The 15,388-nt window shown below is 51.4% G+C and overlaps 1 protein-coding gene across 2 annotated transcripts in view; it reads right to left on the bottom strand.

Annotated features, from left to right (window-relative positions):
• Window positions 1-3,166: 3,166 nt before the first annotated feature.
• The window catches only part of KANSL1 (KAT8 regulatory NSL complex subunit 1), a 177,064-nt gene continuing 164,842 nt past the window's right edge, over window positions 3,167-15,388 (bottom strand). For both annotated transcript variants that reach the window (XM_040640439.1, XM_008693573.2), the window contains 8 exons: window positions 11,890-12,072; window positions 11,214-11,402; window positions 10,728-10,876; window positions 7,350-7,471; window positions 6,706-6,763; window positions 6,326-6,438; window positions 5,277-5,529; window positions 3,167-4,987 (listed from right to left, as the gene is read on the bottom strand). In XM_040640439.1, the coding sequence (XP_040496373.1) occupies window positions 4,760-4,987; window positions 5,277-5,529; window positions 6,326-6,438; window positions 6,706-6,763; window positions 7,350-7,471; window positions 10,728-10,876; window positions 11,214-11,402; window positions 11,890-12,072 (1,295 nt within the window). In that variant the 3' untranslated portion in view covers window positions 3,167-4,759. The remainder of the gene's footprint in view (window positions 4,988-5,276; window positions 5,530-6,325; window positions 6,439-6,705; window positions 6,764-7,349; window positions 7,472-10,727; window positions 10,877-11,213; window positions 11,403-11,889; window positions 12,073-15,388) is intronic.

Genomic DNA, 15,388 nt, shown 5'->3' with positions numbered 1-15,388 from the left:
CACACACACGGGGGCTCGGCTCCAGGGGGCCAGCGGGGCTCTATCCTGCTGGGGCCTCCCGACTGGAAAGGCGGTCATGGCACGCAGATTGTGACGTCCGAGCCCCCGGCTGCGAGGAAGGCCTGGAGCACAGGACCGGGCGGCAGCGGCAGCTTTCCCTAGGCCGGGGCGGAGAGCGGCGTGTCTCGTGGCCGGCCTGCTTTGCAGCAGGAAGACCTGAGACCTGAAGACCTGGTCACAGCCAGAAGCCCCCAGCAGCCCTGAGAGAGGGTCTCAGAAACCAGTCCCAGCCGGGGAGAGGCCCGCAGCCCCTCCTCAGCCCGGGGCCCCACGGACTGCCAGCCCCGGAGGAGCCCAGGGGCCCGAGCTGCCTGAACTGCAGAAGGGTGACAAGTCAGGAGACACCCGGCCCAAGGCCTCGGTCGGAGCCCCGCTGGCCTGGCACGAGCGTCGTCTGCCGCCAGGGGAAAAGGGAACCGCCTTTGTAGAAAACCGCTTTAAAGAAATTCAGCAACCTCGGGCCCCACCCTGCCGTTTCTGGTTTGGGTCCAGTCTCAGGCAACCCTGGGGGCTGGTGGGAGTCCAGAGCCACCTCTTCAGGGCTGGAGGCTTCGTTTGCAGCCAGGGTTTCCGTGCAAGGAATCATCTGGGCCGAGAACTGACCACTGTGAGGCTCTCCGCCGCTTTGAGCCCCAGCTGTTCTTAGAAGGAGCCTGAGGAAGAGAAGGGAAACGCGGTTCAGAGTCGGTAGCCCTTAGGCACGCGGCCCCTCCTCACTGCCACGGACTCTGGCTGCAGCTTTCTGTGGTTGCTGAGCCCTGCTCTTCGGTACCTTGTTCTGAGGGCCTTGCTCCGAGGGCTCTGGACTCTCCCTGCTGGGATGGACTACTGGGGGACGGCCTAGAGATCATGGTTTAGGGGGATCAGCTCAGTGCTGGGGGGATACTGCAAAGGGATGCTGGCTCGTGACCTTGAATGAGGACAATCCCCCTCCCCTGGGGCTGGGCACTCTGCCACCCCCATCCCCCCCACCTCCACCGTCAGTGTCCCCTGGGTGGGTCAGACAGGCTATGCTGTGTGCCTGGTCCCTTCGAGCCCTCCACTCACTTATCAGTAGTTCCATTTAAATTAACTTCAATGCGGAGACTGTATCCTGTTTGTTTGTCGTGCTTCTGGGGGGAGGGGGGAGGAACCTGTAAGATAGTTACCACGGGCAGGGGGAAGTCTTGGAGGGCAGCAGTCCAACTGTCTTGTAACCCTTTTCTTCAGATCAGCCGCGTTTGCTAGAGGTCCCTGGGGTTTCGCCTCTCCGCGGACAGGTTTCCCGAGGGCAGCAGGCTGCCAGCTCGCCCCGTATCCTTCCCAGCCCCGTGCGGGCGGCAAGGCTCGTGGAGCCTGGAGGTCCAGCCGCCCTCTCACAGGGCCCCCAGGCCCACAGCCCTGCCTCCCACAGACCCTGGCATCCTTCCGTCTAAGCCACTGGCACCTCCGTGTCCCCCGGACACGCAGCCTGTCCTGGCAGCTGCCAAGAGCTCCTCCTTCACTTTGTCCCCAAGTAAAGACAACAGGTGGGGATGAGGGTGGAGCATCCACAGGTCTGCGGCTTTGAGACTTCTGGTGTCTCTTCAGCCTTGAAAAGGGTTACCCTGGGCACTGGCCCAGAGTCTCCCCTCCGAATGGACTTCGCCCCGTGAATTTGCAGTGTTGGGCAGGACAGTTTCTGGCACCTGCAAGTCCCATGATTTCTGCGGTAATTTTGAGGGTGGGGGGAGGGACATGAAACCATCTTAGCTTAGCTTCCTGTCTGTGAATGTCCCTATGGTGTACTGTGTGTTTAACAAATGATTTACACTGATTGTTGCTGTAAAAGTGAATTTGGAAATAAAGTTATTACTGATTAAATAAGGTCTCCGTCCGTGGATTCAAAGGAGAAGAAAATGATTCAGGATGTAGGATGTGCAAGTCTTCCCCAACCTGAGAACGTGTCTCTGAACGGGAAACGTCGAGGCTGCTGACACCTGCACACGAGAATTTAACAGCTCTCTCTGGGGCCCTGGAGAGGCAAGAGTTCTCAGACCTGTTCACTGAGTTGATTCTCTGACTCTGGTGCTGGCCAACCATCCTGGTCCAACTCAAAGGCCAGCACCCCCAGGACTGCTCTCACGAGGCTGCGCCGCGCCGGCCAGGCCCACGCCAGCACACTGACACCGTGGAGGAAATGGTTTTCTGTCCCTGGGCCGGGCTGTCAGCTGAGTGAATGGCTTACATTTCTTCCGGGCTTACAGAGCCACCTTCCTCTCTCCTTTGGATCCTGACTTAGATGGGGGAAGAGGTCTGCTACAGCAGGGCAGGACCACCAGGTAAGCCCCCAGCAATGCCACAAAGAAAACAAAAATAGAAAACCGTAACCCAAAGTATTCATTATTTAGTAATTAGGTCAAGGTCCTAACAAGGAACCCTTAGATCTTCATACAAAGTTGCAAAATACTCATTTCCCCCCTCCCACCCCCGTGCACGTGTTTGAGCCCCCGCAGCAGAAGCTCCCCCAGAGCAGATCCTCACTGCAGCCGCAGAAGCAACAGGGAGGCCGGAGAGAAAGGCCGCCTCCGCCTGCGGCGTTCTCTGCCAGGATGGCGCGGGGCTGCCCTGGCTGCATCAACTTGCCACGAGAAGGAAGGAGGGAGAGTCAAGAGACATCAAGCCTGCCCACTTCTTTGTCTTACACAAAGAGGATCCAGCATTTAGCCACCTCAGAAAAACGATATTACAAAGTGTATATCCTCATTGACCCCAACCCCGGGGTCACAACAAAAAGCGGTGAGAGGTGAAATCTCCGTTTAGAATTTAACAACTCAGATATAAAATGTCACACTGCTGGTCTCACTGGAGAAAGGCACATCAAGAGGCCATCAATTACTTACATCCAACAAAAAGATTACCTACAGAGATGCCCTGTGCTCCGGGTGGCCCTTCCCTCCCACGAAGACATCCTCTCCCTAGTGACCATCAGGTGACCCTGCCAGGTGCCCAGAGACAAAACGGAGACTCCCCAAGGTTCGGAGCCAGTCCGGGCACGCAGAGAACTGCTCAGCAGGGCAGGGTCCCAAGTTGCCACCCCTGCCACGCAGAGCCGGTCCAATGTCAAGAAAGGCCTGGCGACACAACATTCTGTAACTTTTTTTTTATTATTTTTTTTCAATTTTTCCTTCTTTTTTTTTTTAAGCACTAGTCTGTGCTTTGCGAACAGAATCAAGACATTAACAAAGATCAGCTTCTCTGAAGAAAAGCATTTCTATAGAACAAAGACAGCTACATGTTTCGCTGCCAATACACAGCTCAAAGCAGGAAAAGAAAATATTTACAAAATACAAGGTTTTTTTTTTCCATTTTTGTTTTTGTTTTTTTTTTTTTTTAACAATGCTAAAAGGGTTATTCAGAATTTTCAACCTTATAAATAGAAGAAGCACTTTATGCATAGGGATATGATGCATTATTGTTTTTTAAAGAAAAACAATGACAAATCCTTTAACTTGCAAACAGAAATCAAAAAAAATCACTAACGTTGAAAATTGTGAAAAAACCCCAACCATTAAGCAGTTTGTCTACTATTTTTATACGATTACAAAACAGCAACAAAAAAAAAAAATAGAAATAAAAATAAAGAAGTCCTTATTGCCCCCCCCCTTTTGGTGATGTGATCATACATGAGACAGGCACAAGATTAGCCAAAGGGGGTGGTGAGGGAGCGATGGGAACCACAGCTAGGACCAGACAATGTTCCACAGGCAAGGGGAGTATGGAAGAGGAAAGGCCTAACTGACACCAACAGGGAGCTGGATGTGAAGGAAACGGGGCTAAATGTATCCGTGACAACAGAGTCATACAGGGGAGATGGCTGCTCATGTCCCTGACCTTAGTTTGCAGACGAGTGGGAATGAAGTTAAGTAGCCCTAACCCTACCTTCACAGATGAGGACAGGTGGTAAAAACATCTGAGTGGAAGGACAGGTGCATCCGGGTGTGTGGCTGGTGTCGGGGAGCAGACGACAGGGCACGAAGGGGCAGGACGGGGACCTGAGCAGCCGCAGCTAGGTTACTGCAGTTAAGGAGTCAAAACAGAGATGACCGAATGCAGAGGAAACCCAAACTAGGTCTCCGAGATCTGGATGACAAGGGGAAGCCATTCTGTCGACTGAGAGCTCAGTGAGAACAGGTGGCAGTTATGGCCAAGAGGCTCCAGTGGCGGAGCTCTAGCACAGATGGCCAAGGGGGACCCAGCCAGGAGGGCCAGCGCGGGCCAAGCCACCGATGGGAGGGGAGGAGCCCAGAAAGTGCTGTTCTCCCCAACCCGAACTGAAGGTGGGCGATGCTGAGCTGGAGCTTTCCACCCCCTCTGCCCGCTTGGCCGGCCCACCCTGCCCACAGGTGCGAGGAGAGGGGTGACCACCTAACATCGCTAAATCCAGTGATTCAACAGTGCAGAGGACGTGCCAGGACCAGGCCAGCAGGGTCTTATCCTGAACTTCTGTTTGCCAACTGGAGGAAGTGCTCAGGTGTGTGACAACAAAACATGGAAACCAAAACCAAAACAAAACAAAAATCAAAACAAAACAAAAAAATACCAAAGTAGAATCTAAATTCCTTAAATTCACTAAAAACTGTGAAAATTTCCGGCATATGATGTTTGAATATCAAACGCAGAGATTTCTGAAGCTTTAATGCCAATAGTTAGTAAGTCTGTTTAGATTCTCGTATCCCGCTCATCTGTGAGTTGGACGCTGAGCTGTGACCGTTGTCGCCAAATGCCGACTCTTGAGGGGGACAACGGGAGGTGAGGTGGGGGCCACCTCTGCCTCTCGGCCAGTCTTGCTGCCTGAGGTGCGCCGAGTGCAACGGGCTGCCCGTTCCTGCGCGTCCAGCTGGTCCTCACACTCCGCCTGGGGGCTGTACGCCAATGGGAAGGTTCGCCGTTCCCACGGCTGGACGGACTGCGGGAGACAAACTGCCACGGTGAGGAGCCAGTTCCAGCCTACATGCCGCCCCAAGGCCCCGCCCCAAAACGTGTGGACTGGAGTCCAAGACCAGTCCCTCGAGAGTTCCTGGAGTGGTCCAGGAAGACCCCTTGGGGTGGGCACCCGTTCCACAGTCCCTTCAGAAGGCCAATTTTAAGTGCAGCCCCTTTAAAATGGGGAGGGGAGGGCCCAAGATGCAGACCCACCTTCAGCGGGTGCTGTCCCTTCCCCATTCGGTCCCCCACCCCAACGCCGAGCTCCTTACCTGTTCATCCAGCCCCAGCTCCGGTGTGGAACAACGGGTGTCTTCGCTGGCTAGGTGCCGTAGCGCGTCCCGAGCCACAGGGGTGAGGGGCGCCGAGTGCAGTTCTGGGCTGATGGGGCTCCTTGGGGACTGACTGTGGGAGAACTCCGACAAAGAGTGGCTACTGCTGACATCAGGGGAGGCGGGCTGGGGGGTGGAGGGGTTGGCACTGCCCAGCTGGGGAGTTGTCCGGCCATCTGATGACCTGTAAGACCTGGACACCAAGGAGTGCAAATCTGAGTGCCCGGGGAACGAGCAACTACTTGTGGGTTGATTTTGGGAGGTTGGGGAGGAGGCACGAACATTCCAACCAGAGAAGCTGAGGTAGACAGACACGAATAGCTCTTTCCCAGGAAATAAATCCCCTCGTTTCCTCCCACTGCCGTGTACAGGGGGAGGCCCACGATACGACAATTGTGACAACTGGGTGTACCTATCGTCCCGAGAGAAAAGCCATGGCGGAACAATGCCAGGGGCTAATCTCTGGCACAGTGCCCAGTGAATTCACAGGGAAGGGAAATTCGTCTGGACTGAAAACTGTCGTCAAGGGGAAAAAGAGCAAAAACAAGAGCCCTAAATCTACCTGAGATTCCCGAGGGCTTCTGCCACTGTTAGCCATAAACGGAGACAGCGCAGGCCAGGTCCTTCAAGCAGGACCACGACCCCCCGCTCCCCTGTTCCGAGCAGGGTTCAACTGTGGTGAGGCCTCCGAAGTTCCACAACCCTCAACTGGAACCTAATGCCACCGACAGCCGCTATGTGGAGCCCAGGAGACCACACAAGTTTGCCACAACTGGACACTGACCCCACCGCTCAGCAAAGGCCCAGCCACGTGACCCTCACCCCCTCATCAGTTCCAATGAACAGCAGGGAACGTCCGCGCTCTCGGCCCTCGCCAGTGGATGGATACACACAGCGACCGACGGGCAGCGGCAGCTCTGTGGACACGGCGCCCGACTCCCCGCCCGCCCGCCCTTCACAGGCCGGGAGACCTGTGCCTGCCCCGTCACCTGCTGCCCCGCCGCTGGGGTGGCACACTCGTGGTCCACAGCCACCGAGCCCGCTCCATCTCCTCACATTTGGCATGAAGGGCGGCGAAGGCTGCATCAGATAGGTCCTCGACCTGCAACAGAGAGGCTTCACTGGCCCCCTCCTCCAGGAAGCTGAGTCCAAGTATGGCTAGGACAACTCTAGACCTGGCTCCAGCCCTTACTAGACTCTTCCCCGTCAGGACAGCAATATAGCGCGCTTATACTTGACACCCACAGGTCTTGAGGCACTTGGGGTGTGTGCACCCAACCACATGTGCGTGTGTGTGCGTGTCTGTGTGTGTGTGCACGCGCGCACACGTGAGTGTCCTTCTGAGAGACAATGACCATGCTGTTGTTACCTCCTCATTTTCCTCGTCAGGACTCCCCTTCAGAGACCGAAGATCGACCTCCCGCCAGCTGCAAAATCAAGAAGGGACAATTGTGAGAGAGCACGGCGGCCGGGCAGGGCAAGCGCGTCTGTGCCACAGCGAGAGCCGGGCGCCTGTGGACGACCCTGCCCTCTGCCCCGGCAGCCCAGGAGGCGTCCGAGAGGCCCCACACCGGCCAGAAAGGGGGGCCGGCTGGGCGACTGTGACAAACGCAGGCCAACTGTCTACAGGGGACCCCTGCGAGGCAGCAGCTGACTGCTCCCCTGTGAGAGCACATGCACGGGGCTGCCCAATTTCCTAAGTTGTCAACAAAAGCTGGAAATAAAGATTCATAGGTGAAATCCTGCTTTGATGCGGACAACAAACTATTTGGAAACATACTGGGTTATCAAACAAACACGGGTACAGGCAGCATGTGGCCTGAGGTCTGGCTGGTACTCTTGTTAGTGGAATGAGAGACCGATATACAGAAACAATTTCACTCCTATCAGGGAAGAATTTCTCTTAAAGGGAAGACAAAACCTAAGGCTAGGACCCAAAGCTCGGGGACAAAAGGGGGGAAAGGGCAGTAACGGGAAGAACAGGGCAAGGAGCCAATGAGCGAGGGCCTCTACCTGGGAGTAAGGATTTCCTTGTATTGTAGTTTCTCCACACGAGTTGTTGCAGCAACAGACATTGGGATGACAATGTTGTTAATGTCAAATGAGCTCTCGCCCCTTCTCCTCCTTACTGGCTGCTGTAAGACAAAGATGAATTTAAAAGGGAGGTGCAATTCTGTAAACATCAAGTCCCACACCTAAGACATAAAACAGGACGGCCAGCAGCACCAGGCCTCGGGCGGGGGCTGGCCCTGCACAGCAGCCGCCCGCACCGAGGACGAAGTCTCCCACTAGGATGTCCTCAGGAGAGCCACAAGGTGGCCCTGAGGAGGACCTCCCGCTCCAGAGTCTCTTCCTTCATGGGCTCATGCAGAAGAAGACTTCTACTGAATTTTGCTGGGGTGAGCACCCTGGGGTCTCAAGTCACGTGGGGGTTCTGACTCCCCACATACACCTTAACTAGCCCCCCCCTTTAGAGTCATCCTTTCTGCTTTCCCTTGCTATCTCTATCATCCAGACCCTTAGCGGCTCCTAAAACAAATGCTTAACTAAGCCCAGTGGGCACGCTTCAGGTGAGAAAGGGGAGTTCCCTTATCCTGAAAAGATCTTGGGAGGACAGGCCCAACTTAACGGATCATCTAACCTTGGACGTCATGAAAGCACCTCCTCCTTGTAGATTTGAACTCTTCGGCTAAGTCTGTACCCACCATCTGCTCAGCCCATGGGATTTCCTCTCTATTATAGCTGGGGAAGAGGGGAGAGCTTTCTAGCTCTATCAGTGGAGCTCAGTGGAGGGAAAGAGAGAAGAGGACCTGGACCTGGCTACACAGCTCAGACTCCTGGAGAACGGAGATTTGCTTCTACAGGTTGAGAAGATCAAACTCTTAGGAAAGAAGACTAACAAGGGTCGAGTGTCAGAGGAGGAGGTGAGCATCGACGGCAGCTTGGAGGCCAGAGGAGGAATACAGGAGGGAGCCGAACGCCTTGGTTTGATGCAGGAGAAGTCCACCAGCCGCTTGGGCCCAGACAGCGAACAGCCCAGCCTGACACAGACACTGGCAGCTGAGCGGACGGGGGCCAGAGGGCAACAGTGGGATGACACACATGCTGCCGCGGCAACAGCACAGCTGGAGACGCGCAAGGGGCTGCATTCAAAGCCAAGCCCCACGTGCGGTCAGCTCAGAGGGACGGCGTCGGTGAGGCACAATGAGGAAGACGCTGTTCCCTACAACTAACCACCCTACTCTCTGTTCCTGGAGGGCGATACAGGACTGGTTCACGCCATCACTTCAGGACATGCTGAGAACGCTGACAGGCAGCACTTCCTGGGCCAGCACTTTGGCTGCTGTCGCCTCTCACCTCAGCCCACCACAACGTCTTTTTCACCTCCATTTCCTTCGCTATCAAATGAGAACAGAACGGCCACTGCCTTACAAATTTAGGGTAACTGGTTAACCAAAATGGTTGAAGAGAATTTTGCAAATCATGCCTGGCTGAGTTCTACAGCTAAAGCTTAGTGACTTCATACCCCAAAGCCCCTGCCACTGCCCCATCTCTGCTGAAATGACACCTCCCACTACCGGAAGTGTACCTTAGGGAAGCCTCAAAAGATAGCTCTCCCTACATCGTGGTTAAGAATGAATCGGAAGCTGGCAGAAACAGGTGTGTGTGTTCCCTGAATCTTCCTGGGTCTGCTGTTAGTACCTTCGAGGGAAAGAGATGGGAGTGGGCTGAGGACAATACCCTTGGAGTTTGTCTTGTCATCAAGCTTTCTACTATGAAAAAAACCCAAAAAAACGGGTTAATAGGATTGAGCCCCACCTCCACCAGGCATTCATTTGGTCTTAATTCAACTACTCTCTCCTGTTTAGAGCCAGAGGGGCAGAACGGGGGATGGGAATGGAAAAGTGGTTTCTCAAAAGCAAGATGAGGAATGCTTTGCCAAGAAGGAAAGAAGAGAAGAAAGGAAGCAAGAGGTTCTGGGGCTCCTCCTCTATCAAATCAGATTCTTCAGGGATTTCTTTCTTTTTATAAAGCCACTGAGGGGATTCTGAGGTGCACACCAGCTTTTATGAAGTACTACTACACATCCCCACCCCCCACCCCCAAGTTTCTCCTCATTTTCAGTATCTGGCCTATCCTTCTTCTTACTATTAAAGAAATCCATACTCTCTGAAAACATCAGGCAATGAGAGACTTAAGGGTCAGTGCAGATACAAAATTTATACTCCGTAATTAGTAAGAAAAAATTTCAAATTCCAGGCCTCCCAGACACAAGAGGGCTGGCAAGTGAGAAAACACTGAAGTCTCTCCAACTGTCGAATCTCAGAGTTCAGACTGAAATCCTTTGGCTGTCTGAGACCCTCCGACGGATAACCCAGTTTGTGACAGATACCACACACCTATTTAGACAAAATTTATGGGCGAGGGAATGAAGAAGGGGGGGATGAAGCCGTCGTTTGGAAAAGACTGATTTTCAGGAGCAAAGACAGAGAACAACGTGAGCCCATTTGTGAGCTTATACGTTTCTTCAAGTCCACTCTGAAAGGGACTCGCAGCGCGTGCCATGGTGAAGAGCTGGCTCTGTGGTCACATTGCCCGGGTGTGAATGGCAGTCATGACCCTCACAAGTCGCCTCCCTTTATGCAGTTTACTTAACCTTGCAAAGCCTCAGTTTCCCCACCTACAGAGTAAGAACCCTTAGTATCACCTCATCTCAAAGGGCATTATCAATCAGGTTGAATGAGATAACACAGGTAAAGCATGCAGAAGAGACACAAGAAACTATTATCACTATCACCATTATTATCATAATTACCACAGAAAGGACCCATCAGTGGGCACCAAGAAGCTCTAGCTATCTGTGTTTGAGGAGGCACACGCTGAGGAATTAAAATATGAGAAGGAAACCAGCGGGAACGTGTGTCTGGAATGGCTATACCAACAGCTTTTGGGGACAGAGCGAGGCCCTGCCTTCTCCCCTCCCTTCCAGGACCTCTCCCAGCAGGGCCTGTTCTCAGGGCTCCGACTTTCTCACCAAGGGAGTAAGATAAGGAAATGGAACGCCTTCAATGTTCCTAAGTATCTGGATGGCCTCTATCGCTCCTCTCAGGTGAACTTCTGGAACCAACAGGATTAGTTAGAGCCATGCTACTGCTGAGTGCTGGGCGAGACCCAGCCCTACAGGTCTTGAATAGTCACCGACCTCCGTCAGCCTCAAGCTTTCCACCCGGGAAAACAGAAGGTCAAATACCACCCCCCCCCGACTTAAAAATGACACATCACGGTGAGCCGAGCCCCCCCCCAATGCTCTGGCCTCAAACCCCAGCCCCTACACTGTCCTCCAGAGCCCCCTGAGGCGCTGAGTGCAGCCTCCTCCACGCAGGTACTTACGGACGCACTGGCTGTAACCTGCGGGCTAGAGCTGGCAGGTGCCGAGGTGTCCGAGGAGGTGGACAGCTGTCGCACCAAGGGGCTGTGCGGTGGGTGCTGGGCAGCCGCCAAGTAGCTCGCACTGCTCATGTCCGTGTGGTGCTTCAGCACTGCAGAAGTCAACGAGAGAGAGGAATGCGTGGCTACCTCCACTGGCTCTACTGCCAGCACAAGCTACAGATGCCAGCAACACACAGGAAAAGCAAAAATGCCTTCTAAGCCTAGAGGATAAAAAGGTGAAGCAAACTGGTTGACAGGAGTAGGGGCTGGGCAGAGGTTGCTGCGGCAGTCAAGAAGTGACCTGCATCTAGAAGCAGTAGGGTCCCTCTACTCTGCCTTCCTAGAGAGTGAAGGACAAAGCCGGGGGGCAATTCAGAGAAGCCCAGGCTGCCCCAGAAAGCCCTGAGCAGATGCAAACGCAGGCAGAGGCGCCGGGCCTGGCCCTACCTTCACTTCTCTCAGATGAATGGTCTCGCAATCTCATTTTGCTGGGGTTTGGGTCATGCACAGGTGGCGGCGGGTTGAGCAAGCGCTCTGCTTTTGGCGCTGTCACTCGCTCCACCATAGGCACGGCCCCCACATCGTCTAAGTGCTGCCTGTGGGTCCTGTCAGGCCGAGTTTGGTGATGGGACAGCTCTGAAGAGGGGAACAGAAAAGGAGCTGTGAAGTCTTCTCTCAATCTTTTCTTATTTGAGTTCCGAGCTCTTGAGTGCTCTCTAGGCCCATGACAGACACCCAGGGCAGCAGCAGTGTCCTCTGGGACTGAAGGTCCTAGCAGACAGCACGAGGGCCAGGAGAGGCCAGGCAGCCTGGAGGGCCCTCAACCAGAGAAATCTGACACCAGGCTACAGAAGACAGCCTGTCCACAGACGGAACCCATGCCACGCCACTGCTAGCTGTTCATCCAGCACTTTGGGTCTTGCCCCGAGATGCATGGTGTCTGGAATAGCTTTCAAAGTCCATCTGAGAACACCCAAGACAAGGAGAAGTAGACTGTGAGCTGAATTTGTATCAATCGCCTCTCCCGACCCCGAGATACTGCCACAGCAGAACAGTAACTGGAGAATATAAAAGGAATAGAGACATAACTTCAGGACGGACTCCCGGGTCCCCTGAAACTTACTGGCTGTTGTTAGGAAGGAGTTGACCAACTTGTGCCTGTCTTTACGAGTGGGATCTGGCAGGCCGCCTGGCATGGGTGCTCTGTGCTTAAGTGAAAACTTTTTGGGAGGTTTGATTTTGTCAAAAGGCTTGTTCTGCCACTGCGATTTCAGCATGCTCTGGAAGTGCAGGCTTGTGGGAACATCTGCAAGAAACACGAAACAGTTCAGGTTAGTCCAGACGCCTGGCCTCTGGGCTCCTCTTTCAAGAAGGGAGAGGGGTCACCTGTAACCCGGGCTCTCCAGTGGGCAAGGATCTACATCGCACCCTTCTTTTATGTGCCCAGTGGAAGGATGACCCGGCAGCGCAAGCACCGTCGTATGGAAAACCGGGTCATCCGAGCTTTAATGAAGGTCATTCTTTTATTCACAAGCAAGTCACTTTTGCCTTTATTTTCAAGTTAAACAAACCCCCATCTAAAAACACCTTTTGGTAGATCAATGGAGTTTTCTTTGTTCACGTATTCTACAAAGTTCGTTAAACTTAACTGGTTCGAAAGATTGATAAACACCCTGCTTCTATTCTTCTAGAGACAAACATTTAAACCTAAAACTATTAACACAGTTAATCAAGATATATTCATTCAATAAATACTTATTGTCTACTGAGTACTACACTCCCCCCGCTTCCTTCCTAGTTCCTCACCTCCCACCTAGAGATTTCTTTTTTGCTGATTAGTTAATATTTGATATCAAAAAATCTTTTAAACTATAATTTTTACCATTTTGGTTTACCATTGCTTTTATCTTTCCATTTTCTTAGTTCCATTTTTAATTTTCCTCAGAATGTGTCCTTGAGTAATTTCTTTAGAAAAATATTTCTAGACTGAAACCATTTTTCTCTCAGACCTTAAAAACTGTCACTCTAGTCTAACATTCAGTGCTGCGGTTAAAATGGAAGTAGATTCTTCCTTAATTGTAGGTGGTTTGCTTCTTTTTAAGCTTTTGCAAAAAACTCAAACATAAAAAAGCTTGTTGTGTATTACACTGACTCTACAGGTCAGTCTGGGGAGAAGTGCCTTCTGTTCTGCCATCAACACCAAGTCTCACAATCCATGAATGCTGTGTATCTACTTTTTTGGGTTTTCTTTAATTTTCCCTCAGCAGTGTTTGGCAGTTTTCATTTTACAGGTCTTATACTTGAGAATTAACTTAAAATACGTATTTCATTTTGATGTAAGCTTTATGATGCTCCTTTTTAAAAGACAAAGCAGGTTCAGAGAGGTGAACTGACTGTTTGAGGTTACACCGTTTAATAAGTCAATCAACATTCAAACAGGTTTGTAGAACCCTAGAGCCCACACTCTCAGCCACTACACCATGAGGTTATTCTTTGGTCCAGAGAATGGAAAGGTTTAATTCTGAGACAGAATGTGAGATTTCTCAAATTACTGGCAAAGAAGCGGAGAGTACCGGATATTTTTCAAGGAAGTTCTATAGGTGTAAAAACATTTAAACACTCTCTCCTATAGTATATACCATGGATCTCATGATACTTCAAGAACAAATTTGAACACTGGGCTTCTCAGGACTGGAATGAACATAAAGAGCTGAATGAGTAAAATAGTTCTGTTCTCAGGGATGCTTTTCCCCAATGGGCCAAGCAGCCTCAGCGCCAGACATTATTTTCCAGCTCTGAGAATAGACCACCGGTCCTTATGGCAGTCAGACAAATTAGGAAAACTACTGAAGTTTTAAAGATAATAAATATTTGCTGTATGTCCAAGTATTGAGATACAGTACGTGAAGACAGTGCTGTCTTCTGAAATATTTCTATATACGCATTCTTTCTTTTCTACACTTAAAAACACATTCACCTATCCACAACCTTTAAAAGATAAACGTCAGCTTTCAGCAACCTCAAAGCTGGGCAGATACCAACCAGACCAAGGATGTTGGATCTCATTGTGCTCCCAGCCCTTCCAATCCTCCCCCCAGCCCCTCAATAAAATGGTTTGATGGGGCGCCTGGGTGGCACAGCGGTTGGGCGTCTGCCTTCGGCTCAGGGCGTGATCCCGGCGTTATGGGATCGAGCCCCACATCAGGCTCCTCCGCTATGAGCCTGCTTCTTCCTCTCCCACTCCCCCTGCTTGTGTTCCCTCTCTCGCTGGCTGTCTCTATCTCTGTCGAATAAATAAATAAAATCTTAAAAAATAAATAAATAAAATGGTTTGATTCCCCCCTCCCTCCCAAAGGAGGTCACATGTTTAAAAAAAGGATTACCCATTAATAAACAATCAAGAATTAAGTTGAGGTTATTAATGGTAAATATTTTTTGCTGTAATTCAAAATGGTTAGGGAAAAAGGTGTGCAGGAAATAAAGTATTATCTGGGTGCACTCTGAAAGCTGGGCTAAGCTGGAATGCCTAAAGGCCCCAGAAACAGAAAAACACTTCCTCTGTATCTCAGGACACCCCTTGTCAACAGAAGAACTGGCGAAGTCTATATAATGGGACAACAGAAGCCCAGTGATTCTATTTTTTTCCTTCACTTTCCCCAGTCATTGCTCTCCCAAACCTGAAAATTAAGCCAGGAAAAAAGGAGGTAGGGAGGAATATAAGCAACCTGATTTATGATGGAAACAGCACCAAAGCAGAAGTAGGCAGGCCCGGATTTAGGTCTTAATTCCATCACTGAGTAGAAGGTGAAAACAAGAACAAACCACTGTAAAATGACGCGACAGGCCTAGATCTGGGCAGGTAATATCCCAGCACACATGCTCCAGCCCTCCCCTCCTCTGCTGTAGACAAAAACTAAAAAATCATAACACTCTTTCCTCTATAATACACCCCAAGACCTCAGATTCATCTTTAAAAATTCCGGAGTTCAGTCCAGAAAGCCACTATCAATCAATCAAAGCCCAAGAGAGGACACTATTTGTTACCGTTCGACTAGATTGGCTGCTGAGTCTCTCCACTCTTACTTAACTCATTACATCAGACTCCAGCACCACACCTAACCCCCCTCCCGCCCCCCCCCAACGCTCTGAAGTAAACGCTGCTACAATTGGAGAATACCTCCCTGTGCCCTGGAGTTGAGGTATTAAGCAGAATCAAGAGCAATTTTTCCTATAAACCCACTGAATAAGCAGTTAGGGATAATAACAAACTGCTGAAAGAACTCAGGCTGCTATACTTTGCTAGAAGTTTGCTGGGTGTTTAACTCCTCTCATGTAAGAAGGAACAGGAAGTCAGTTAAATCCCCCAGTCAACGAACAAAAATGCTCTCTTAGGAATTGCTGGTCTGAGTTCGTGCTCTAAGTGGTAAGTAGTAACAGCTGAGATCCATGCAGCGCTAAAGCTCTGAACTGGATCAGATATGCAGGACCTGAAAGTAAGCAATGAAAGGGTATGAAATGGAAGAGAACACAACAGGAACCCATTCAGCCAGAAGACTTCACACGTTCCGTACCCAAACAGGCCATGCTGTTAATGTGCCATTATCAGAGAAGAGGGTGCAGAG

The sequence above is a fragment of the Ursus maritimus genome, unplaced genomic scaffold, assembly GCF_017311325.1.
Source record: "Ursus maritimus isolate PB19 unplaced genomic scaffold, ASM1731132v1 scaffold_24, whole genome shotgun sequence".
Classification (NCBI taxonomy): Eukaryota; Metazoa; Chordata; class Mammalia; order Carnivora; family Ursidae; genus Ursus; species Ursus maritimus.
Note: the sequence above shows the minus strand (reverse complement) of the source record. Positions and strands in the feature narration are given on the sequence as shown.